Source organism: Anopheles gambiae, chromosome 2 (assembly GCF_943734735.2).
Source record: "Anopheles gambiae chromosome 2, idAnoGambNW_F1_1, whole genome shotgun sequence".
In the NCBI taxonomy this organism is placed as follows: domain Eukaryota; kingdom Metazoa; phylum Arthropoda; class Insecta; order Diptera; family Culicidae; genus Anopheles; species Anopheles gambiae.
Genome location: NC_064601.1, coordinates 112,645,021 through 112,667,234, shown reverse-complemented (window position 1 = coordinate 112,667,234; position 22,214 = coordinate 112,645,021). Strand labels below are relative to the sequence as shown.

The 22,214-nt window shown below is 45.6% G+C and overlaps 1 protein-coding gene across 1 annotated transcript; it reads right to left on the bottom strand.

Annotated features, from left to right (window-relative positions):
* Positions 1 to 12,647: 12,647 nt before the first annotated feature.
* LOC133391009 (uncharacterized) lies at positions 12,648 to 13,563 on the bottom strand. The gene is made up of 2 exons (XM_061640546.1): positions 12,814 to 13,563; positions 12,648 to 12,746 (listed from the first exon to the last, which is right to left on the bottom strand). Exons 1-2 carry the CDS (start codon positions 13,561 to 13,563, stop codon positions 12,648 to 12,650), a joined length of 849 nt encoding a protein of 282 aa, XP_061496530.1.
* Positions 13,564 to 22,214: the final 8,651 nt, after the last annotated feature.

Below are 22,214 nucleotides of genomic sequence, written 5' to 3'. Positions count from 1 at the left end.
ACAAAGCTACAAACAACTGTACGAGTCAGCAACACACTGTAAAAATTGCACACCTTTCAAAACAATCAAAGGAACCTCTCCCGCATGCCCCAAAGCCTTCATTGCCATTTTCAATAAATTTCACCACCTTACGGGCTCACCGAAAGATGTGGCGCTTATTGCGCGTTCTCACACTTGACACTGGCAGCCGGGGCATTAGAAGACACTGCTCCCGAAGTATATACCGATGCCTGTCAGGTTAGAATCTCTTGCTTCTCTTGCGTCGTTCTACACCGAGAAAAACAGAAAGCAAAACACCCATCTGCGAAGTGAAAGCGATGGCCGATGGCACTTCAGACTCGAGCGAAGACGCTTCCGGGGAAGAGTTTGCGAAAGTAATGAAAATCACGAAACGTGAGAGAAAAGGAGCTGTTTTGAAGGGGGGAAGTGTAGAAGTTTTGGATACGGATTTTTTTCCTCCTATTTTTGTCTTCAAATACAGGAGCAAAACTGAAAAAATCCAAACACTTGCCCAACCAGAGCGGGCGCCTTTGCCATCAGACACGACTTTGGCTTTGTTTCTTCCCACCCTTCCCGGCGAATGGAAGTTTTCCTAATTTTGTTCGAATTTAATCGAAAGAATTTTTATTTTTGACATCTCCTCTACGCGGTTCCTGCACGCCCAAGGTGCTGCTGATGACACCTTCATTTCACCGGTAGGGTGTTTATTTAAATTGATCCAAAGTTATGGTGTGAAATCTGTCGAGCGCAGTTGGTCGCTGGGAGCGATGTTGGCTGCATCGAACACGTATGTGCAATATATTTATTTACTTTTTCCCCCATCACACACACACACACACACACACAATGCGGCTTTCCCTGCTCTTTTTATATTACAAGTAGCGCAAAATGAGTTTTTCCTTGCCGCGAAAATGGGCAAAATGGCTAATCGAAACAGCACCATAAAGTGTGATCTTTACTGCCACTAAGCAGCGCACCGGTGAATGGGGCCGGTCCACTTCATGCCAGATGCTTCACGATGCGTTCTTTCATATTTTGCATCAGCGACCCATTGCTTTCATGATTTTCTTTTTGAAAACATGCATACATGCAAATAGTGATGAAATTAAACTCTCTAAACGAAAGGGCCGTTGTGAAACTGAAACAAATGTGTAATTATTTCACAAAAACCGATCAAAAGAACACTCACAATAATGATTGGCCATTGGTCACTTTGGAGTGTTTTGCAAATCTCTCTTACAGACCACAAAGAAGTACACCCTTCCGGCCGACCATCGACCGCCCAACAGTCGCACAAATAAGGGCTCATAATTTGCACACTTGAGGTCAAACAATCCTGCAAACAACCACGTGCATTCTTGCATCCTTCGACTTTCCGAGCAAAAGCCCCTTGCTTGTCTAATAGCCCAAATTCACTTGTTTCAAGTCAAGTTCACGACCACGTAAGTATTTCCGTGCGTTTATAAAACACACCGTTCCATATCCAACCAAACACAGAACCGACCCCTTGGCACTTACACACCCCATCGAAGGTAGGAGAACCGGGCTAGTGTTGCACTTGTTGTTGTTTTCTAGTAAAAAGTTAGAGCACAGCTCATTGGGGAGAGGACGAACATGCAAGCAAAACACGAGCAACGAGCGCAGAGGGGGAAAATAGAAAACCAAAGGGGCTACTACCCTTAGATCAACGCCGGGGGTAACACTTTCCCCTGTCTGCACGGTGCCACGGTTGCACGGGCCAGCAGCAAGGGGGTTGAAACAGACGCAAATTTGTTCAAGGTCAAACCGTCCGAAAATCGTAAAACACCGTTCGAGCAAGGAGAGAGCGAGGGATTTCAACACACCGTCAGGAAGGGAACGCCAACCTGCCCCGTTCGGTCGTACAAATTATCGCCACTTGTCCTACAGGAGAGATACAGTGTGTGTATGTGTGCGTGTACCAGCGGGGTTTGCCGATTTGCGGCGTCGAACGCGCTCTCACCTGCAGCGTAAAAGGAATCTTCCCGCTCTTCTATTGTCTTTACTCTTCCCCGCAAGCATGCATTAAATCCGTACTTTGAGGGGAGAGGAGAAGATAATAGGGAATACCGTTCCGGGGGGTTTGTGGGGATTTTGGGGGGAAAACAAAAAAAAACAACAAGTGCGCAACCCAAATTAACGGGTAAGGAGTCAGGGACAGGCTGTCAGGGACCGTTTCCCGTTACGGGGGGTAAGGATAACTGCACATGCCCCGAACCGAACCGTTCAAGGACCTTTTGGGCTCATTGTAGCTTTCATTACACCGTCCCTGTTCCTGACACGGAGGAAGATGATTTTTTTTTCGCTGTGCTTCCACATGTGCGTGATCAGTTTTTGCGACTTTTGCTTTGCTTATCCCATTGCTCTTTCTTGCTGTTACCGTGTTTTTTTTTCGGGACGTCATAGTTGCATGACCTAACGGAACAGGTGTAAGAAAGGATCCAATCAAACGAACTCAGTCAATTTGTAGTTTGTATAATTAAGCTATAGACAGAATATGGAATTAGTTTCGTTGAGTAAATTGCTTAAAGAGATATAAAAGAATATGAACATATTAAAGAGAGTTAAAATAGTTTAAACTAACATAAATATAATTAAGGATAGCAAGGAAAAGAAAGCACTAAAGGAAAGAACAAAACATGTACAGAAGATATGAAAAGAACAAAGAAGATAACAAGAACTTCAAATATGAATAAAATGAGTAAAAACTCCCAAAAATAAGTGGAAAATAGGTAAACTAAAACTGCAAATGAGCAAAATGCAAAAGCTTACAAATCATTTACAACATAAAAACAGCAAATTGAAAAAAAAAACAACAAAACTCTACTTCAAACTTGAGCAAATATGAAACAAAATGAAGAAAAACAAAAGAAAACCTAAAATGCAAAAAAAACATAACAAAATAACATCGATTGATCAAACGCAACAAATCAAAAGTGAAAGAGAAGAAAAAAACTAAACAATGATACCATCACATACACTTTTAAGCTTCGTTGAATGTTTCCCGCTAGCATAAGAGCATAATTAGTCGTGTGCTTTAAATTACTATCCTTGCCGAGATGTCGGACATAAGGCAGCAAAGAACGACACTCCACAGTCTATAACCACCTCTTCCAGTTCCAAGAAGAAGAATGGCCGAATTGGCAATGCTGTCGGGCATGTTGTGCCACCGTGCGATACGATCGACTAGTCTTTGCCTCGCAGAGAGAGAGAGAGAGAGAGAAAGAGAGAGAGAGAGTGTTGAAGCAAAAAGTTTGCCGAACTTTGTCCAACAAACTTCCGTCAGGGTTGAGTAACCTCTCTGTGCCTGTTCGGCCTGTTCGGTGCGATTGTTCGCCCGTCTGCCATGTTACTGCTGGCCAACACACCAGAAGGTCCTTCGCGCAAAGAAAAGGATGCAATGTAATGCAGAGAGCAAGGATACAATTTGTTCCCGTGTGTGTGTATGTCTGCTCGTGTCTGTGTAAAGGAACTGATGGCCCCCTTTCCCTACAATGGCCGCCAGGTATCAGATGTTGAACGTGTCTTCCCGAACGGCATCAAAATCCGCGCCAACACAAACGTTCACCTTTTTTCCGTTTCACGTCCTGCGGTGCAACGATCCGAGCGGAGCAGGAAGAAAAACAGAAGGACACCAGTTGGTCGACACACAGGCCCGGGCCCGGTGCAGCTCGAAACTACTGCAGCACCGTCGGCGTCAGGTCATCAAACTTCAGGCGTCCTTTTTTACCTTCCTTTTTGTTGTTGCTGGATCTCTCCTTACCAGTTGTCACATGTTCTGATTTGTTCCGTCCGCTTTGCGCGACTTCCATCACTGCCGAGGTCTTGTTTCTTCTTTCTTTTCTTCCAGTTGCATTGGGTGCTTCTTATTCCCGACCGTCTGGTGCATTTCAATTTTTGGACTTCCAGCTCCAGCTGGTTCTTGTGCTCTATTTCTTTAGCTCTCTCCACCCAAGGCACTACACACACTAATCGCCAAAACCCCGCGCTGTCTCGCAAACGATCCCAGAACTGCCACAGAGCTGCAGAAGAGGGCACGTGGCTGTTCCGACGGCTTTTAATACTGCTCAGTGAATGATTGAGCTCTTCCTGGTTAAGGACTTTTGGGCGAAAAGCACCGAAACCAGCAAAGAAAGGAAAAAGGAAAAACCACGAAATCTACACGCCTGGCCATCGTTTGTGGATGTGAAAAATGGGCCCTTGTTCGAGATGTAATTAGGATTTTATGTTAATGCATTCTCCTATTCCACGAGGCTTTTGCCTTTTGCATCTGGTCAGTAAAAGAGAGAGAGAGAGAGAGAAAAAAAGAAAAGAAAGGGGAAGCTTATGTGGCACGCGACCACGAAGTTCCATCTCCCCCAAGCTAGAACCGACCCGAGGAGCCTCGTGTGGCAAGTGTGATTTTAACCTCCCGGAGGGTGCAAAATGGTGACTTTCGATAAGATTAATACACCGATCCATAATGGTCGTTTGAAGCCGTTCAAAACCGTGCCCGATAGCATGTGCTGCCTGTGTGTTTGCGCGATTAAATGTATCGATTTCAGTGCGGTGTGTTTGTGATAAGATTTTAAGCGAAACGAGCGCTTTACACTCGCTCGTTGTATCCTGGTCATGGCACCAGGTCGTTTTGCTGCCAGTTCCAGTCTTCTTACAACCGAATTAATTGTTTAATTAGTTAACGGAGAATCAATCTCTACTCAAGACACCTTCCACAGCCTTTAACGGTCTTGATCCGGATGCTCTAGAACCTACGCTAGAACGTTAGCTGCACTCGTTACTACACCTAGTCTTATTTATTAAATCGTTCAAATGCGAAAATTATCTGCAAAATTTATTGACTTATTTATTTTTATCATCGCACCATCGGCACTTGCTGCTGCTGCTGCTGCTGCTGCTGCTTCTGATACTACGACGCTTCCTGGCACGGTTTGTAGATGAACGTTGCCAGATTACACCACGACAGAGAATGCTGCCTTAGTTCTTCCCCTTGTTCACTCTCACTCTCTTTCTTTCAACCGTTTGCTTGCTAAATACATTCTACCTACCGGAAGGAATTGACACTCTGTGTCTATCCGCCCAACTTACTCTTGCTCTTGCTCCTATCTTTAGCCGTACCGCATCGGGTGAAAATGAGCAGATCAAGTACTTCAATCGTTTCCACCTTCTTTTTCCGCCATTTTCAAGGTTGATTGCGCGTCCGAAGCATGGGGCAGGGGAGTGGCACAGGCAGGACAGGATTCTAACGCACCAGGACGGTGCCATTTACGAAAGCCCAACTCCAACGCGCACCCAGCATTTGGCCGTAATTTCATAAACTTTATTTCCCCCTTCTTGCAAACTTAGCCGCGACTTGTCTCGGTGCTCTGTGCGAGCATTTTCGGGGGGCGTTGTTGGCAAAACACGCTTTAAACTTGCACGCTTCCTTCCGGTGGTTTGTGGGGGGGATGGGGGGAGGGGAAGGTGTAGAGGACGTTGTGGAGTAGTGTGTAGGAGAGGGTAAAGCAACGCTGATGAGCAACAGTGCTGGATGTTGTGATGGAAGTTGTAAGAGACAATAACATCGAAAAGAGAAGTCTTTTGGTGACATTTCTTATAATTTGAGAGTGAAAAATGTTCATTATTTAATGAAAATGATACGAGAAAATCATGAAGTGCAACATTTTAAGAGTGAAAAGGGTGTTTATATGAAGCTTATTCGTATTTCTCCAGTCTTCTTTTCTATTTATTCTTCCATTTATCTACTCTCATTTCCATTTTTATTTTCTTGTTTAATGTTTCATTCCTTTTATTTAATTTACTTGATGTTTGTCTGTTTTCAATTCCTTCCTTCTTATTTTTTTTCACTGTTATTTCTTTCAAGTGTTTTTCAACATTATTTGGCTTTCACTTATTTTTAGACATTTTATGACTCATTTTATTTTATTTTATTTTATTAAGCTTATTCATATTTCTCCAGACTTCTATTTTATTTAATCTGCCATTTATGTACTCTTATTTGCCTATTTATTTTCTTGTTTAATGGTTTATCTCTTTCATTTAACTTATTTAATGTTTATCTATTTTCAATTCCTTCCTTCTTAAGTTTTGTTTTAACTGCTATTTCTTTCAAGTGTTTTTCATTATTGTATTGCTTTCACTTGTTAGTAGACAAATTATGACTTATTTTATTTTATTTTATTAAGCTTATTCATATTTCTCAAGTATTTTTTTCTATTTCATCTCCCATTTATCCACTCTCATTTGTCTATTTATTTTCTTGTTTAATCGTTCTTCCCTTTTATTCAAGTTATTTGTGGTTTGCCTGTTTTCAATTCCTTCTTTCTTAAGTTTTGTTTTAACTGCTATTTATTTCAATTGTTCTTCTACATTTTATTATTTTCGCTTCCTTTTAGACATTTCATGACTTTTGATAACACTTTATCTAGTCTATTAGTACACTGGTTGTCTTTACTTACTGTCATTCTGTATTTAATCTACTTACCCTTTAATACCTTTGATCAACTGCACTTTTTTTTTTGTCGCACACTTACTCTTACATCCCTCCCTGTAACTAACCACCGGATGGTGTACGCAATGAAGATGTGACTTCACTGTCTTCCGGTTGGTTGGATTTTTCCAACTACACAACCCAACAAAAAACCGACACACACAAAGCACACCCGCAAAGACCTGTGAACCTTTCGAACGTTTAGCGCAAGAAGCGTATTTTCTAATCGAAATGAAATTATTGCATCGTAAATTCGAACACCACCAGAAAATTACCAACGGCAAAAAAAAAACTCCCCGCCGGAAACGGAAGTCCCCGGTGTCGACTGGCGTAAGTTGGGGGCAAAGTCCCTGGGAAGGCATTGAAGGGAAATTAAAACACGTTAATCAGTCCTGCCGCACAGCAACGCAAGGCTTTGATGAGCAGAGCAGCGCTGTGTGTTCCACTCATCGGACACACCGTTTCGGGTTTGCTTTTACATATTTATAAAAAAAGAGCAGAAAAAATGGTGAAAAGAAAGGAGTGGGGAAGGAGAACAACCGACCAATCATGGCCCACCCCAAGTGCCACAAAAGTTATGTTTCGTTTCTGGTCCGGCTGCGTTATCATAAGTATGATTCATGCTTTCCGCCAAAAATTGGTAAAAACCACCCGCAAAAATGTGTCACGTGGTTTATGTTCCGTCGGTTTGGTTGGCCATTCGTCGTTGCCCTCTCCAACAAACAACAGGAAAAAACACAGAAAAAAACACTTCCAATACACGCCAGTACTGAGAAGGGGGATGAAGAACGAGTGGGTGCTAAGGTTTATGTCGAGTTAAATCGGCCACACACTTTACGATCTGTTTCAACACATTTGGCACCGGGTTGGGTGTGCGGGAGTTTTCCTTCTCTTTTTTTTCTCTCTCCTCATTTTCCACCGTTTTTGTTTGTCCCAAACGGTTCACGCTTTGGGCAAGCGATTATGGTTATGATGCGAATGCTGATTGCTCACTGTTTGGACTACGGACATAATCAGCTTTTTAGTGCAATGTCAGCTAAAGCTGTGAAGTGAAAACAGTAAAAAAAAGCGCGACAAAACTGGACTGCAATTTTCAAGGGAAACTCCCAACACCACCATAGATTGACAGTGGGCCACCGGATAATGGATTGCCATGAAAATTTGGCTGAAAAATATCACCTCGGCCGGGGCTGCATTGCCGCTGATGCGTAAATTATTTCCCATAATAACGCCCCAAAACAGCAGCAGCAGCAGCACCGCGTGCGTTATGCGCAACGCTTTAGGTCATGAAATGAGTCTGTGTGTTTGTGTTTTGCTTCCGTGTCAAGTCATCTCTGCCCTCACGCTAGTGGGAGGATTTCGTTTACGATTTGTTTGCAATGTTGTAGTGTAGTTTCCATTTATTTCACATCCTTTGCGCCGGTACTACTGCTGCAGGTCATTTGAAGACCTTCCTCTTTTTTTGCTTAGGTCATTTCCGTTTTTTCATTACTAATAATCGAAATAAGTTTTTATGTGCTTATGCGCGGGCTCTGGTTTGACTGTTCGGCAAGGCGATCCTGTGAGTAATCGCACATCGTACCAGCGGAAACTGCACCACAACAACACCAAATGCGCCATAAAACTCCTGCCTTCGTGGCAGGATTCTTTTTTTTTTATTGAGAGATTAAAATTTCCCGTTCAATAGTTGCCGATTGGGCTGTGTTTTTGTTCTGTGATGACAATGTTTACAATGTATTTTTACGACGTTATTAAACTATTTTTCGCAAATGCAGCTTCAAAGGGCATGGAAGGCTTTATGGCATTGCCATAGGGAAATAGATCTATAAATTGAATATAAAAGTATGCTTTGCGGGCTTGAGATTCGAGCTCTGTTGAACAATTTTAGCTTGGAGAGACAAATATCTTAGTACAAACTGAATAAATTATTAGTAAAGTTTATTCAAACATTTGTTATTCATCGCTCATTATCCTAACCATGAATAAATGCATCATTTGCTGGCAAAAAGATCAATCACGCTTATCTTCTTCCAATGCCCGCAAATGAGCTAACACTGCCTGATGCATTTTTCTATCCACTCGTTGCAGCAGTGCAGTACTGTGCATTCGCAGTACAGAATGCATTTGGCCGCAAGAGAAGCGAAAAGGGGGAAAAAACACAAAATCTATTCCCCCTTTTTCGATTCGAACCAAAAACCCACCATAAAGTCCTGCAACACACCACACCAGCCAGTTAGCGCTAGCGAATTTCGTTTGGCTTTTCCGTGTTGTTCGAATGCAGCACAAATACACACACAAGCACACACACACACACACACACTTGCTTGAATTGAGACGAACGAACGGTGGAAAACAAAACTTTTCGTCCCCTTTTTTTCTCTCTCTCTGTTTCGAAAAAAAGAAAGGATGAAAACCCCGTGATACAGCCACGCGCATTTCGCATTTCACGCGGTTGCCAACGGCAACCGGGAAAACTTGTTTTCCGCTGCGTACTGGGTAGCCGTATACGCACCACTACAGTGTAACGGGAATGGTTGTGTCTGTGTGTGTGTGGTTCGGTTCGGTTTGCCGGTTCCAAGCAAGCAGCTGACACGCAAGCAAGGAATTGTATGTCCTTACTCACACACACTGACACACACAGATACACACTCTAGCATGAATGCATCCGGTTTCTGGCGCCACAGTTTTCCACCACTGCCTTTTTTCCCTTTTGCGTGTGTGTGTATGTGTGTGTGTATTCTGATCAAAACATACTCACACTCCGCCAGCCTTAGCAGTGGTTGGTGGTACAGGCTTTGATGGTGTTGGTGTTTGCGTAAGGATTTGTATGGGCAGCAAATGCCTACCCAGGGCATCAACTACCATCACCACCACCACACGCAACAAGGGATGAATCATGTTTCGCTCCGCGTGGTTTGATTATCCACACACAGCGAGCGAGCGAACGAACGAGGATTACTTCTACGAAGCGGTTCGTGTGCCTTTTCCCTTCTATTATGTGTTTTTTTTTTTAATTTAAAGAAAATGCATTTCCTTGCATTTTCTGCAGCATTAGAGACGGTTCGTCATTGCAAGGTTTAGTTTTAAAAAAAGCTTCTTTATTAAAATGCGTTTTATTTTCGTTCTTTGCATCATGTTGCGGGGGCCACTCACAACGAAATTGCGTTTCATTTAATCCTTCTTTAACGTTCAGTTAACCTGTAAATTAATAGAAAATGACGGGAAGAGTCATTACTAATATGGAGCTAACCCTCAAGTATAGTTTTGATGCTCTATTTATGAATTGAAGAACTACAAAATCTTAAAATATGACTTTTCTTACTGTTCTGTATAAACTCTTCGCAATTTTAATACAAAATCTTCATCGCTGCAAGTGTCCTTCTGCCCACTTCACGCACAATTCTGCCAACATTAACCTACCAACTGCGTGCTAACTGATGGAAATGGCCCCACTAACCCTCCCAATCATCATCGTCATCCTCATCATCCATTGGGACTGAAAGAAATCCCAACAAAGTCAGCGACCGCACACGACCGGCTCCCTGCGGCATGCTTTCCTTTCTTTTCGCTTCTAAGAAAGCGCTGCCGCCACTCAAGGCGAAGAAACCGGCCGTTTGTTGGGGCAGTAAAATCGATTTTTTACACCCTCCCCAAACCATCCACCATCGCTTCCGTTTCCCCCCCCCCCCTCCTCCCCCCAAAGGTGCAAAAAGAAATACGCACTTTTCGCACGACTTCATCTCGTACGCAGGAAGCGAACCTGCCTGTGCCACGCCACACGCATACACGGGGTGAATCTCTTGCGAAACCGTTGCGCTGGTTGCGTTGATGCATGCTGGTGGAGGGGGATGGTTTTTCGTAGTGCGTAGTGCATTCTTTATCCATCCCCCTCCCCCCCTTCATTTCGAATTTCTAAGCGAGTGGAGAGTTGAATTGGAAAATGCGTCATCTCAAGCAATCCGAAGGATTCGTTCGTTGGGCTGAGATGGTTAAGATGAATCCATAACAAAGGGCAGGAAAGGTAGAAGAAAGGGGAGTTTTCTACGTGTGTGTGTAGAAGAATAAAGCACGCACTTTTTCTGCAAACGCACAAAACATAACTCTCCCCCCTTTTGGTGTGCATCCTGTGCTTAACGAGGATGCATTTATAACGATGCACTAACGTTCAGCCCACGCCGCTCACGGTTGCACAACATCGTACGGGGGATTGGATTGGGTTGGTGGGATTAAAACAAAGGATATAAAGTGCTCATAACACACGCTTGACAGTTTCTTATGGGCTCGATGCATGTATGGGTGCTCGATGCAAACGCATAATTGCAAACTCCATGCAGCTGTGCAACCTGTGTTTCTTCGGATGCAACTCACGCCCGTTCCAAGCCAGAAGGGAGTAAGGAGCAACAAAAAGCAACGAAAAAAAAGCTCACAAAAATCAACCCCGTTACAGTTTTTAACGAATGTTTGGATGCTGGTGACCGATAAAACGGTCCACTCGAAACAGAGAAAGAAGTCGACTTGCGTACGTTCTATAAGCCGAATTCGCTATAAGCTATAAGAAGAATGCGTTCGTTCTATAAGCCCGAACGCGAATCTATTCGCACACGAATTCGAACGCGTTGATACTATAATCTTTCTCTCGACCAATCGCGTGACGACACGTCTCGCCGCCACGTGTAATGCAAGAGGAATGCGATCTCTAACGTCCGGCGAGAGAGTGATCAAAGGATCAAGCAACGGGAGATCGTTTTTTTTCGTTCGAAGGCCATCGGGTCGTGAAGACGTGTTCGCGAGTGATATCTATATTAAAATAAATCTCGCAGTGAATTCGCAAAAATATACTATTGTGATTAATCGCACAATTTAGTGAAAGAAAGTACCTAATTCGTGAGGAAATATTCGTGTCGCGGCTTCGTGCAAAAACATTTGGTGACCCCGACGTGATACAACGCGAGTGTAGTGCTTCGTGTAAAGTGTATAAAATATTACAAGTGCTTCAGCCATGACGACGCCGGGTGACAGCGAGCACAGCATCGAGGTAGCGCGCCAGCTAACTGCGCTGGAAGGTGCGGTTAAAGCGATACTCGATGAGGCTCGCGAAGGAAAGCTTTCCAAAACCATGGCTTCTATAAAGGCCGAAATATTAGAGTCGCTATGGAGCGACGGTAGAAACGCTCTCCTGCAGCTCGAGGGTCTCGCGGGACCGCATCCAAGACGGGTCCCCTTCACCGAGGCGTACGCGACGGCAAAGTGCGCCTTGGCCGAGCTGCACCCGGGGAACATATTTACGACGCCAGCACTCGACACGACGATGCTGCCGGCCGTTGCAAAAAAGAACCATCTCCCACGGCTAGATCTACCCAAATTTTCGGGATCGCCATCGGAGTGGCCCGCGTTCGCGGGGCGGTTCAACAAACGCGTGGCTGGATTGGAAGAAGATGCAGACCGCTACGCCTTCCTCATGCAATGCTTTGAACGGTGCGAAATAGCCCGTAACAGCTGCGAAGCATTTGAAAATGCTGGAATGACGTTCCAAGACGCGTGGAAACGTCTTGAGGAACGCTTCTACAAAAAGCGCGTGGCATTTCTCGGCCACTTTCAGCAGCTGTACGCGTTACCGAAATTGACAGCAGCGTCTTCAACGGCATTGATGCGGCTTATCGACGCCGTGGAAACATCGACCTCGTCAGCGCGCCAGATTGCTGGCAAAATGGATCAAGCCGCATCAGCAGTGGAAGATGGTATGATTGTGAGTTTCGTTTTGAGTAAGTTGGACGAAGAAACCGCCGCTCAGATCACTCGCCGCCTGGATGCTCAGCAGATCCCTACGTGGAAGGCACTCCGCAACGAATTAGATCAGCTGGCCAACACCCTCTACTACGAACCTAAGGCCAAGCCGGGAAACAACTTCCGGACGGAACGTCCCGCTACAAACCACGCACCGGCGCGGACGGAGCGCGCGATGCTGTCCGCTACTGTGCACGCAGAAGGCCGGCATGCGGAAATCGGAACGACAGGCCATAGAAACCAATCATGGATGGCGGTGCGGCGGTGTTATGCGTGCGATAAAACAGGGCACTTGTCCACGTTGTGTCCGGAACTGCGCGTGCGGTCGTTTTTGGAGCGTACCAACTACATAATGGCCTTAGGTAAGTGCATCAATTGCTTCTCCCGACAGCATGCTGCAGCAAAATGCCCTTGCGAGAAACGATGCCAAGTATGCTCCAAGAAACACCATACGATGCTGCACGTCGAAAGCAATGGGAGTGAGAAGTGACTATCTGGTTATCATCGCAACCCATTCGCCATGCCCATCCGTTCCCGCTCATCATCGTTTCGTGGATGCGCGGTGCCTGATCCGGTTGGTGCTGCGCTGCATCGCTCTCGTGCGGTGGCCCGTTCCTGCTCATCATCGCTTCGTGGATGCGAGGTGCCTGATCCTGTTGGTGCTGTGCTGCATCGCTCTCGCGCGGTGGCCCGTTCCTGCTCACCATCGCTTCGTGGATGCGCGGTGCCTGAACCTGTTGGTGCTGTGCTGCATCGCTCTCGTGCGGTGGCCCGTTCCTGCTCATCATCGCTTCGTGGATGCGCGGTGCCTGAACCTGTTGGTGCTGCGCTGCATCGCTCTCGTGCGGTGGCCCGTTCCTGCTCATCATCGCTTCGTGGATGCGCGGTGCCTGAACCTGTTGGTGCTGTGCTGCATCGCTCTCGCGCGGTGGCCCGTTCCTGCTCACCATCGCTTCGTGGATGCGCGGTGCCTGAACCTGTTGGTGCTGTGCTGCATCGCTCTCGCGCGGTGGCCCGTTCCTGCTCACCATCGCTTCGTGGATGCGCGGTGCCTGAACCTGTTGGTGCTGTGCTGCATCGCTCTCGCGCGGTGGCCCGTTCCTGCTCACCATCGCTTCGTGGATGCGCGGTGCCTGAACCTGTTGGTGCTGTGCTGCATCGCTCTCGCGCGGTGGCCCGTTCCTGCTCACCATCGCTTCGTGGATGCGCGGTGCCTGAACCTGTTGGTGCTGTGCTGCATCGCTCTCGTGCGGTGGCCCGTTCCTGCTCATCATCGCTTCGTGGATGCGCGGTGCCTGAACCTGTTGGTGCTGTGCTGCATCGCTCTCGCGCGGTGGCCCGTTCCTGCTGTACACCAATCACAAGGGGCACGGCACGACTCGAAAATAGTACAGTGAATAAGTCATCGGTCCCTGCTCATCCAGGACCTAATCGCTCCAGGTCCCCAACCAGACAGAAGCAGTTAACGCGCGCGGCTACCAACCCCGCACTTACAGGTAACCTCTCACTTCCTCAGGAATACGTTCTACTGGCAACTGCGGTTTTACTGTTGCAAGATGGTGATGGTAAATGGCAGCGTATTCGCTGCATAATAGATTCGGGCAGTCAGGTGGACGCCATCACTACTGACGCTGCCCAACGACTCAGACTACCATTGACACCTGGATACTTAATACTGAATGGGGTAAGCGGCAATATCCAAATAACTAATAAAACACAAGTTTCAATTACTACCACCAATGGCACGTATCGGCGCCAATTAAATATGTACCTTCTTCCTGGACTAAATGACCAACCTACCCGAGTAATCGAGTATGCTGAATCGGAATTGCCCCCCATGAAATCACTTGCTGATGCCCGCTTCAGTTATCCTGGTTCGATTGATGCTATACTAGGAGCTGGAGTCTTCTTTGATGCTCTTCGTTCCGGCGTTCGTCAGTTATCCAATGGCCTCAGGCTTCTGAATTCCAAATTTGGTTGGTTAGTAGGGGGATCATTGAGCAACATTGATTCGTCCAATCGGTACATGCGTAGTTGCAACTCTTTGGAGTGTGGAGATGAGTTCAAGGAATGTATCGAGCAATTTTGGAAGGTTGAGGAGATTACTCCGATCTCAACAATCAGTGGTATTTCTCAAGAACTCGACCTAGACGAACACTTCAAAAGACACTTAACCCGTGCTGAAGATAATCGCTACGTGGTTCGAATTCCTCTACGGGGGGAGTTGACTCAGCTAGGAGACTCTCTTGAACAAGCGCAACGACGACTATTTTCCCTCGAACGGAGGTTATCCCGGCATGAGCCTACTTACGATGAATACCGGAAATTCATGCGTGAATATTTGGAAATGGGACATATGACGCCAGTTCAGGCGAATGAACTACATATGGTACGCTACGTGATACCGCATTCGTGTGTGATCAAACCTGATTCAACTACCACCAAATTGCGTGTAGTATTTGATGCGAGTGCAAAATCCAGCAGTGGAGTTTCACTCAACGACATCCAAGCCATCGGACCAGTACTGCAACCTGACCTAATGCATATTTGGTTGGATTTTCGTACACAAACGGTAGTGGCCACTGCAGACATCGCAAAGATGTATCGTCAGATATGGGTGGCAGAACCTGATACCTGGATGCAATGTATCCTATGGCGTAATGATCCACAGCAATCAGCGCAAATGTATCGACTTCGCACTGTCACGTACGGTGAAGCTTCGTCCTCATATCTCGCCTGTAGGGCACTTCACGAGGCCGGCCAGGAAGTACGCTCTACGTACCCAAAAATTGCCGACGTAATTCAAAAATCATTCTACGTAGATAACCTATCTTTCGGCGCTGCAACGCCAGAAGAACTACGTGATCTTCGAACCGGCGTCGAAAGGGCACTCCTGAACAGAGGAATGCCCTTACGAAAATGGGCATCCAATGTTCCTGACGTGATCGATGACATACCCGTAGAACATCGAGAGTCTACGGTTCAGATTGGCGATAAGCAGGCCATAAAAATGTTAGGTTTGGCTTGGTGTCCCTCAGAGGATACTTTTCAACTGATCATTGACGACTCCTTCTTTGAACCAATTAAGACCATGAGTAAACGACATTCAGTATCCAGAATTGCAAAACTATATGATCCCATCGGAATGCTTCAGCCAGTGATTATCAGAGCAAAGATCATGATGCAGAATCTGTGGCGCGATGGCATAGAATGGGACGAGGAGGTGTCACCTTGCGTGATAAAGGAATGGAATGAGTTCACTGCCCAGCTTCCCTTACTTCGCCAGTTGCAGATACCACGAATGGTACTGCCAAGTGAAACCAAAAATGCCTCCATTTACGGATTTTGCGACGCCTCCGCGAAAGCGTATGGTTGTGCTATATACGTGCGTTATCTAAATGTCAAGGGTAAATGGAAATCGCACCTGTTGTGTTCAAAATCAAGGGTTGCACCACTAAAAGAACTCACCCTTCCGCGATTGGAGCTACAGGCAGCATTGCTTCTAGCCGAAGTCTACGAAAAAATAAAGGACGTATTCGATACTCGCATAACTCAAACAAAATGGTGGACAGATTCTCAAGTAGTGCTATCTTGGGTGCGCTCTAACAATATGAAATGGGATGTATTCGTGAAGAACAGGGTGGCAAAAATACAAGCAATAACACATGCTTCAGACTGGCATTACGTACCCACGAAGCTCAACCCAGCAGACATAGTTTCTCGAGGACTGTCAGCTCGCAAATTAATTAGCGCTGAGTTCGTACAGTTGTGGTTCGAGGGGCCACCTTTCAACAGTACTGATGAAACACCCCAGCAGTGTACCTACCGCATTCCCATCCCAGACGAAGGCGCTGGCACCTCACAGTTACTGACGGCAACCATAGGTCCGACTTGTGCTGATCTCATCTCGCAGTACAAGTACCACAACTCATTCATTAAGACTAGACGACATTTTGCTTGGCTAGGCAGAACTATTCATAACTTCAGATCAAATACCACTAAAATTCGTGTCAATTGCAAGCAGGCAGCCGAGAAGAGAAATGGCCCACTAGGATTGGATGAACTAGACCATGGACTAAAGCTTCTACTACTGGTAATGCAAACCTCAGCTTTTCCAAATGAAGTTCAAGAAAAGAATAACACCGGGTCCGTAAGTGCGAAGGGACCTTTCCAACACCTCAACCCAATCGTTAAGGATAACTTGATTCACGTGCAAGGACGACTATTGAACGCTGACCTGTCTGATGAATGTAAGTTGCCCATACTTGTGCCTAAGGCTCACCCATTTGTTAAAGTAATGATTCGACATATCCATGAAGACAACTTTCACGCCGGTGCAGATTTTGTCATCACTGAGTTTCGCTCGAAATTTTGGATGCGGGATCTTAGGCGCATGGTAATAGGTGTGCTATCTCGTTGCGTATTATGCGTTCGCGCCAGGCCTCGACAGTTTTGTCAACAGATGGGCCAGTTGCCAGCTGCCCGCGTAACAGAGTCGCCGGCATTCACCCACACTGGCGTAGACTTGTGCGGTCCATTCGAGGTGATACCCGGCTCGCGATCAAAATACAAAATAACGATCTACGTGTGTATATTCGTGTGCTTCTCAACCAAAGCAATTCACTTGGAAATAGTAGAGAATCAGTCAACATCTGCCTTTATCTCGGCACTACTCAGATTCGTGTCCCTTCGTGGAAGACCAGATATTATATATTCGGATAATGGTCGCAACTTCGTGGGTGCTGAAAAGGAGCTAAGTGAGCTTCGGAAAACGTTCAACAACCGAGAATTTCAAGACGACGTAGTAGGGGCCGCTGCCGAGAAGGGAATTCGATTTTCATTCATCCCTCCTCGGAGCCCCAATTTCGGAGGACTTTGGGAGGCCAATATTAAGGTGGCAAAGCGACTGTTGAAAGCTGCCTCTAAAGGAGCCCAGCTAAACGTGATTGAACTACAAACATTACTGCACCAAATCTCAGCCATTCTCAATTCCAGACCTCTCACCGCAACCCACACCAGCCCTGATGCCATGGAGCCTCTCACTCCCGCCCATTTCCTGATAGGAAGACCATCATTTGCAATTCCCGCCGAGGTGATGGTCAATGATTCGGAAGGCACAAAAACTCGATGGAAGCGAGTACAAAAACTATCACAGCAGTTTTGGACACGATGGAGGACGGAATACCTAGCTCAGTTACGTTGCAGCGCTAAATGGACGAAAAAGACCCCCAACATACAAACCGGGCAGATTGTATTAGTGGGCGACGACAACGTACCAGTCGGGCGGTGGCCAATGGGAATGGTGACAAAGATCTACGTGGGACCCGACGGAGTAGTTCGCGTGGCTGACGTACGGACGGGCAGTGGCACTTACAAGCGAAATGTCAGACTTCTTGCTCCACTCCCTATTGACCCTAGCGATGAGACGGACGACGAAAAATCAGCAGAGGGAGATTGTTCTCAAAGTGACAGGGTGAAAGACGAACATTTTCAGACGACAGAGCACGAAGATGACCCACCACCATTGAATAATATTTGGGACGGGCGACTTCGTCCCAAAGGGGGGAGAAATGGTGACCGATAAAACGGTCCACTCGAAACAGAGAAAGAAGTCGACTTGCGTACGTTCTATAAGCCGAATTCGCTATAAGCTATAAGAAGAATGCGTTCGTTCTATAAGCCCGAACGCGAATCTATTCGCACACGAATTCGAACGCGTTGATACTATAATCTTTCTCTCGACCAATCGCGTGACGACACGTCTCGCCGCCACGTGTAATGCAAGAGGAATGCGATCTCTAACGTCCGGCGAGAGAGTGATCAAAGGATCAAGCAACGGGAGATCGTTTTTTTTCGTTCGAAGGCCATCGGGTCGTGAAGACGTGTTCGCGAGTGATATCTATATTAAAATAAATCTCGCAGTGAATTCGCAAAAATATACTATTGTGATTAATCGCACAATTTAGTGAAAGAAAGTACCTAATTCGTGAGGAAATATTCGTGTCGCGGCTTCGTGCAAAAACAGATGCAGTGCTGTGTGTTTGTACTGTCGAGAAATTAGGTCGAGAGGATCGCACCGTTGCATGCGTCGCCTGGTTGGCTTAAGACAAATGCAAATTTCTATTCAGAGTACTGCGGTGCAACATTGTGTGCACTTTTCATGGTTCAGATGTGCAACATAAAAGTCACATAAAAGATGTTTTTTTTTTGTCTCTGCAACGATATTAATTAATTCGGTCTAATTTTATGTGTTTTTAATTATGCTTCCGGGTATTATTCGTTCATTTTCATACAATTTTCGCTTTCTGTGCTTCTTTTATGGGAGCTGAATAGCAAATGCAGAGCGTTAGTAAGCGTAAAATCCGCCATTTTGCATGACTTATTACAAGCTATGCTTTACAAAACTAGCTTAATTAAGGCTTCAACGGCTCTTAACGTTTGCATTAGTAAAACAAAATACACAACAATTTGTTGATTATTCATGGGTTCACTATGATTTCCTGGACAAAATCTGACACCTCTCTAGCAGTGTTGAGAAGCGTGTGCGATCAAGAAACTGCATCCCGTAGCGTCTAAAACGGACACCGTGCGGCAGTTTGTGAACATCGTATAAGCTTGCTCTGGTATCTACAACATATTGGCACTGTTAGCCAACAATCAGAGCACCGAAAGAAGCCCTGGTTCGTAATGGACAAACGATCCTGAGCGACTTGAGATTACAAAGGAAGAATTATTTTATGACTGAGAGACAAGTGGCTCTAACTATATCGCTGTGTTAGGAGGTGGCCAGAAGGTCGATACAACCCGCCAAGCAGTGAACTAGTACCTGGGAATCATGAACAAACCAAATCAGGAAGCAGAAATCGGGTCCACAGGCTACGCAGGGGTAAGCAATGACGCCAAGTCTGTGATTTAGTCCAACATCCTCCAGCTGCGTCTCATCGAAATTGTCTGGAGCAACTGGATGCAAAAGCTCTACTTCTACAATTTTGTCACGTAAACTGAGAAGGAACTGTGAACAAATCGAGGTACAGTGAAATCTCTCTAAGATGAATCTTCAAGGGACCGTCCGCTTGGAGCATGTTGAGGAAAAAGTAATGAAGGTGTTGCTATGAAGCATCCAAGAAGCTACGGGAAAAGCATGGCATCCTTTGACCAATATTTATGGCTGCAGAATTGCACAGGCAGCTTGAAGGATATTCGCCTTAGAAAGACATTTATCTTGAAGAGACATATAATTTATGGAACATGACGGGACCGTCAAATCATCTTAAAGAATCAATGCATCTTGAAGAGACTACATCTTAGAGAGATTTCCCTGTACATCTTCAAAACATGCCCGCACGCACGTATTCTTCCTTCAAGGCGAACATTCCGGACAACTGACGACAGGCAGCTCGCATGATCGTAGATTTATTTTGGCAATAAAGCTTAAATAATTACCTTTCAAAGGATATTCATGGAAAGAAAATAGCTCTAAAAACTATGTGAAGTTACTGTCAAGATTCTTACTTTAAACGATACTTAAAGATTGCTACATTGTCATACAAGAAAGCCTTTGTTGGACAACGATCACTTCGAGCCATTAGTTTAACAACCCTTTTTTCCATCAAATTCCACCATCAAACACCCGTCACCATCTAACCACTTTTACAAGCTTATTATGGTTTAATCAACTCCACACATTCCCTCTGTTGCCTTGCAAATAGCATTGTAATCATTTCAATACGCTTCCCTTCCCTTATTTGAAGATCCTTTGAACTTGTAACGCGTTCAGCTTGATGCATTCAACAACAACAACAACAAAAATGCAATCACCCGCAAGGAATGTGCAACCAAGCAAACTGCAATAACTTTATCACCTTGCTCCTGACAGCTGACCCAGAGCCTGACCAAACAAAACAGCCCGGGCCGTTTTTTTTTTGCTGTTCAAACAACGCCGTTAGGCCATGCTACCGTTTGTTGCACATTTTTGCATTATCTTTAACGCAAAAAAGCCCTCTCCCGGTGTGTGTACTGTGTTGTGTGTCATTAATTTGTGGGAAGGAAAACCACCGACGGGTCCCGAAATTAATATCGAGGATTCCGTTATCAGGGAACGAGAAAACGGTGCTTTTTTCCTCCGTTCGTATGTAATTACGATTTTGGTAAGTGCTGTTTGCAGCAGCAGTAGAAGTCGCAACGCAAGGCAAGGTGATAAGAATGTTGACGACCGCTCCAAGAACAGTTGTCATCGTTTGATGACATTTGTTCGTGCTTTGGATGCGGGTTTTGGCCATCTTTTTTGTATGGTGGTACAACTCGAAACGAACCTTTACTGGGTGTAAATGAGAAGATAAAGATCCACAGCACGGTAAGCTGCAGCTGTCTCTGGTGTGATCTGTTGGAGGTCGTTTTTGTTTTTTGCGCACACAAACCCTCAGCCTCGCAGGTTCTGGGTACAAACATTTCAGCGACATCATCCAGAAACCGAACAGAACTCACACAATAGAGCTGGTCCGAGGTGAATTCCAATGCAGTCGAAGCTCTGCTCAACCTGAGACCGCTCTATCTGGTACGATCAGAGGCAAACAACGAGAGCTCCTGCTGATCCCGAAAGCAGATCTCCAACAATGTACCTTCACGTTGGTCTCGCTTTTCCTTCGGTGGCTTCCTTCGAGCCCCTCTACTTGTGCGCAACGAGGTGTCTTCGTCCTTACGATCGGCAAACAAGGTGATCTTAATTTGCAAAAAAAACGCACACACACACACTGTACCACACCCGCATATGAAAAGCAAACAAAACTGCATCGAGAATGCATAAGCACAGAGAGAGAGCGAGGTTATACCTGCTGCCCAGGACGAGGTGGCACCACAGTGAGAGGTGTAATCGAGCGAGAAGAAGGATTTTATTCCTTTGCTTGTTGGAGGAAAGAAGTCCTTTCTTCCCGTAGCAGTCCCGCAGCCAGGTGGTGACGAAGGTTTGGACCATAAACACACACACACACACCAGACCCACACCATCTGCTGCGTTTGGGCCGAAAGGAAGCGTCGACGAAGGTGGACGAAGGTGGGATCGGTCATGCTGCGCCCGCACACTGTCTGTAAAGGTGTTTGCACTCGGGTCACCAAATTTGTCTCATTTGTGTGAATAAGTTGCTAATGTTTTGTAGCTTGTTTTTATGTAATTATTACTTAAAAATCACAATTCTTCATAAATACTCATTATTTCACTTCCAAGTAAAGGTCGAATATTTACAGTAAATTCCTTGTGCTAGCATCAAATTACATAAAAGGCTTCATTAAACAGCGAGAAGAAAAGAGAACAGTAAACAACTGTCCACATCCAGATGACAGTGATGCATTAATATCGATGATTTTATGGAGATGTCACCTAATCAATCGATTGAATATGATTGAAGAGCCTTTCGCCGTCAGCAGTCCCTAATTGATTTAATGGCAACATTCAGCAGGGATATGATAAAATTACGCAGCGGAGTGACTTAAAAGGGCCACACAAGCACCCAGGAGGATAGAACGCCTCTCGCGAAAGCCTTATCAGGATGTTAATAAATTATTTCTTCTTCCACGCCTTCACCGGAGTGAAAAGAGAGCTCCAATCGTTAATCCGTTGCTTTCTGGGGGGAGAAAGTGTGATGTTGCGATCGCGAAAATTATAAGCCTGTGTGTCTTAAATCTTGCTTCCTTCTTCTTTTCACCACCAAGTTCCCAAAATACGTCGCTCAGCGCAATAATGTATTTTTTCCCCATTTTTCCTTTCCCTTTTTTTTGAAACTCTCCTTCTCCAGGTCGGTGGCATTTGCATGCTTGCACGTGTGTGTGTATGTGTGTGTGTGTGTGTGCGAGTGGCTCGTGCCACTCGGACGGCTTGCGCAACGGCCCATGTGCGTTTATGCGTGTATTTTTTGTGTGTGTTATGCTACCG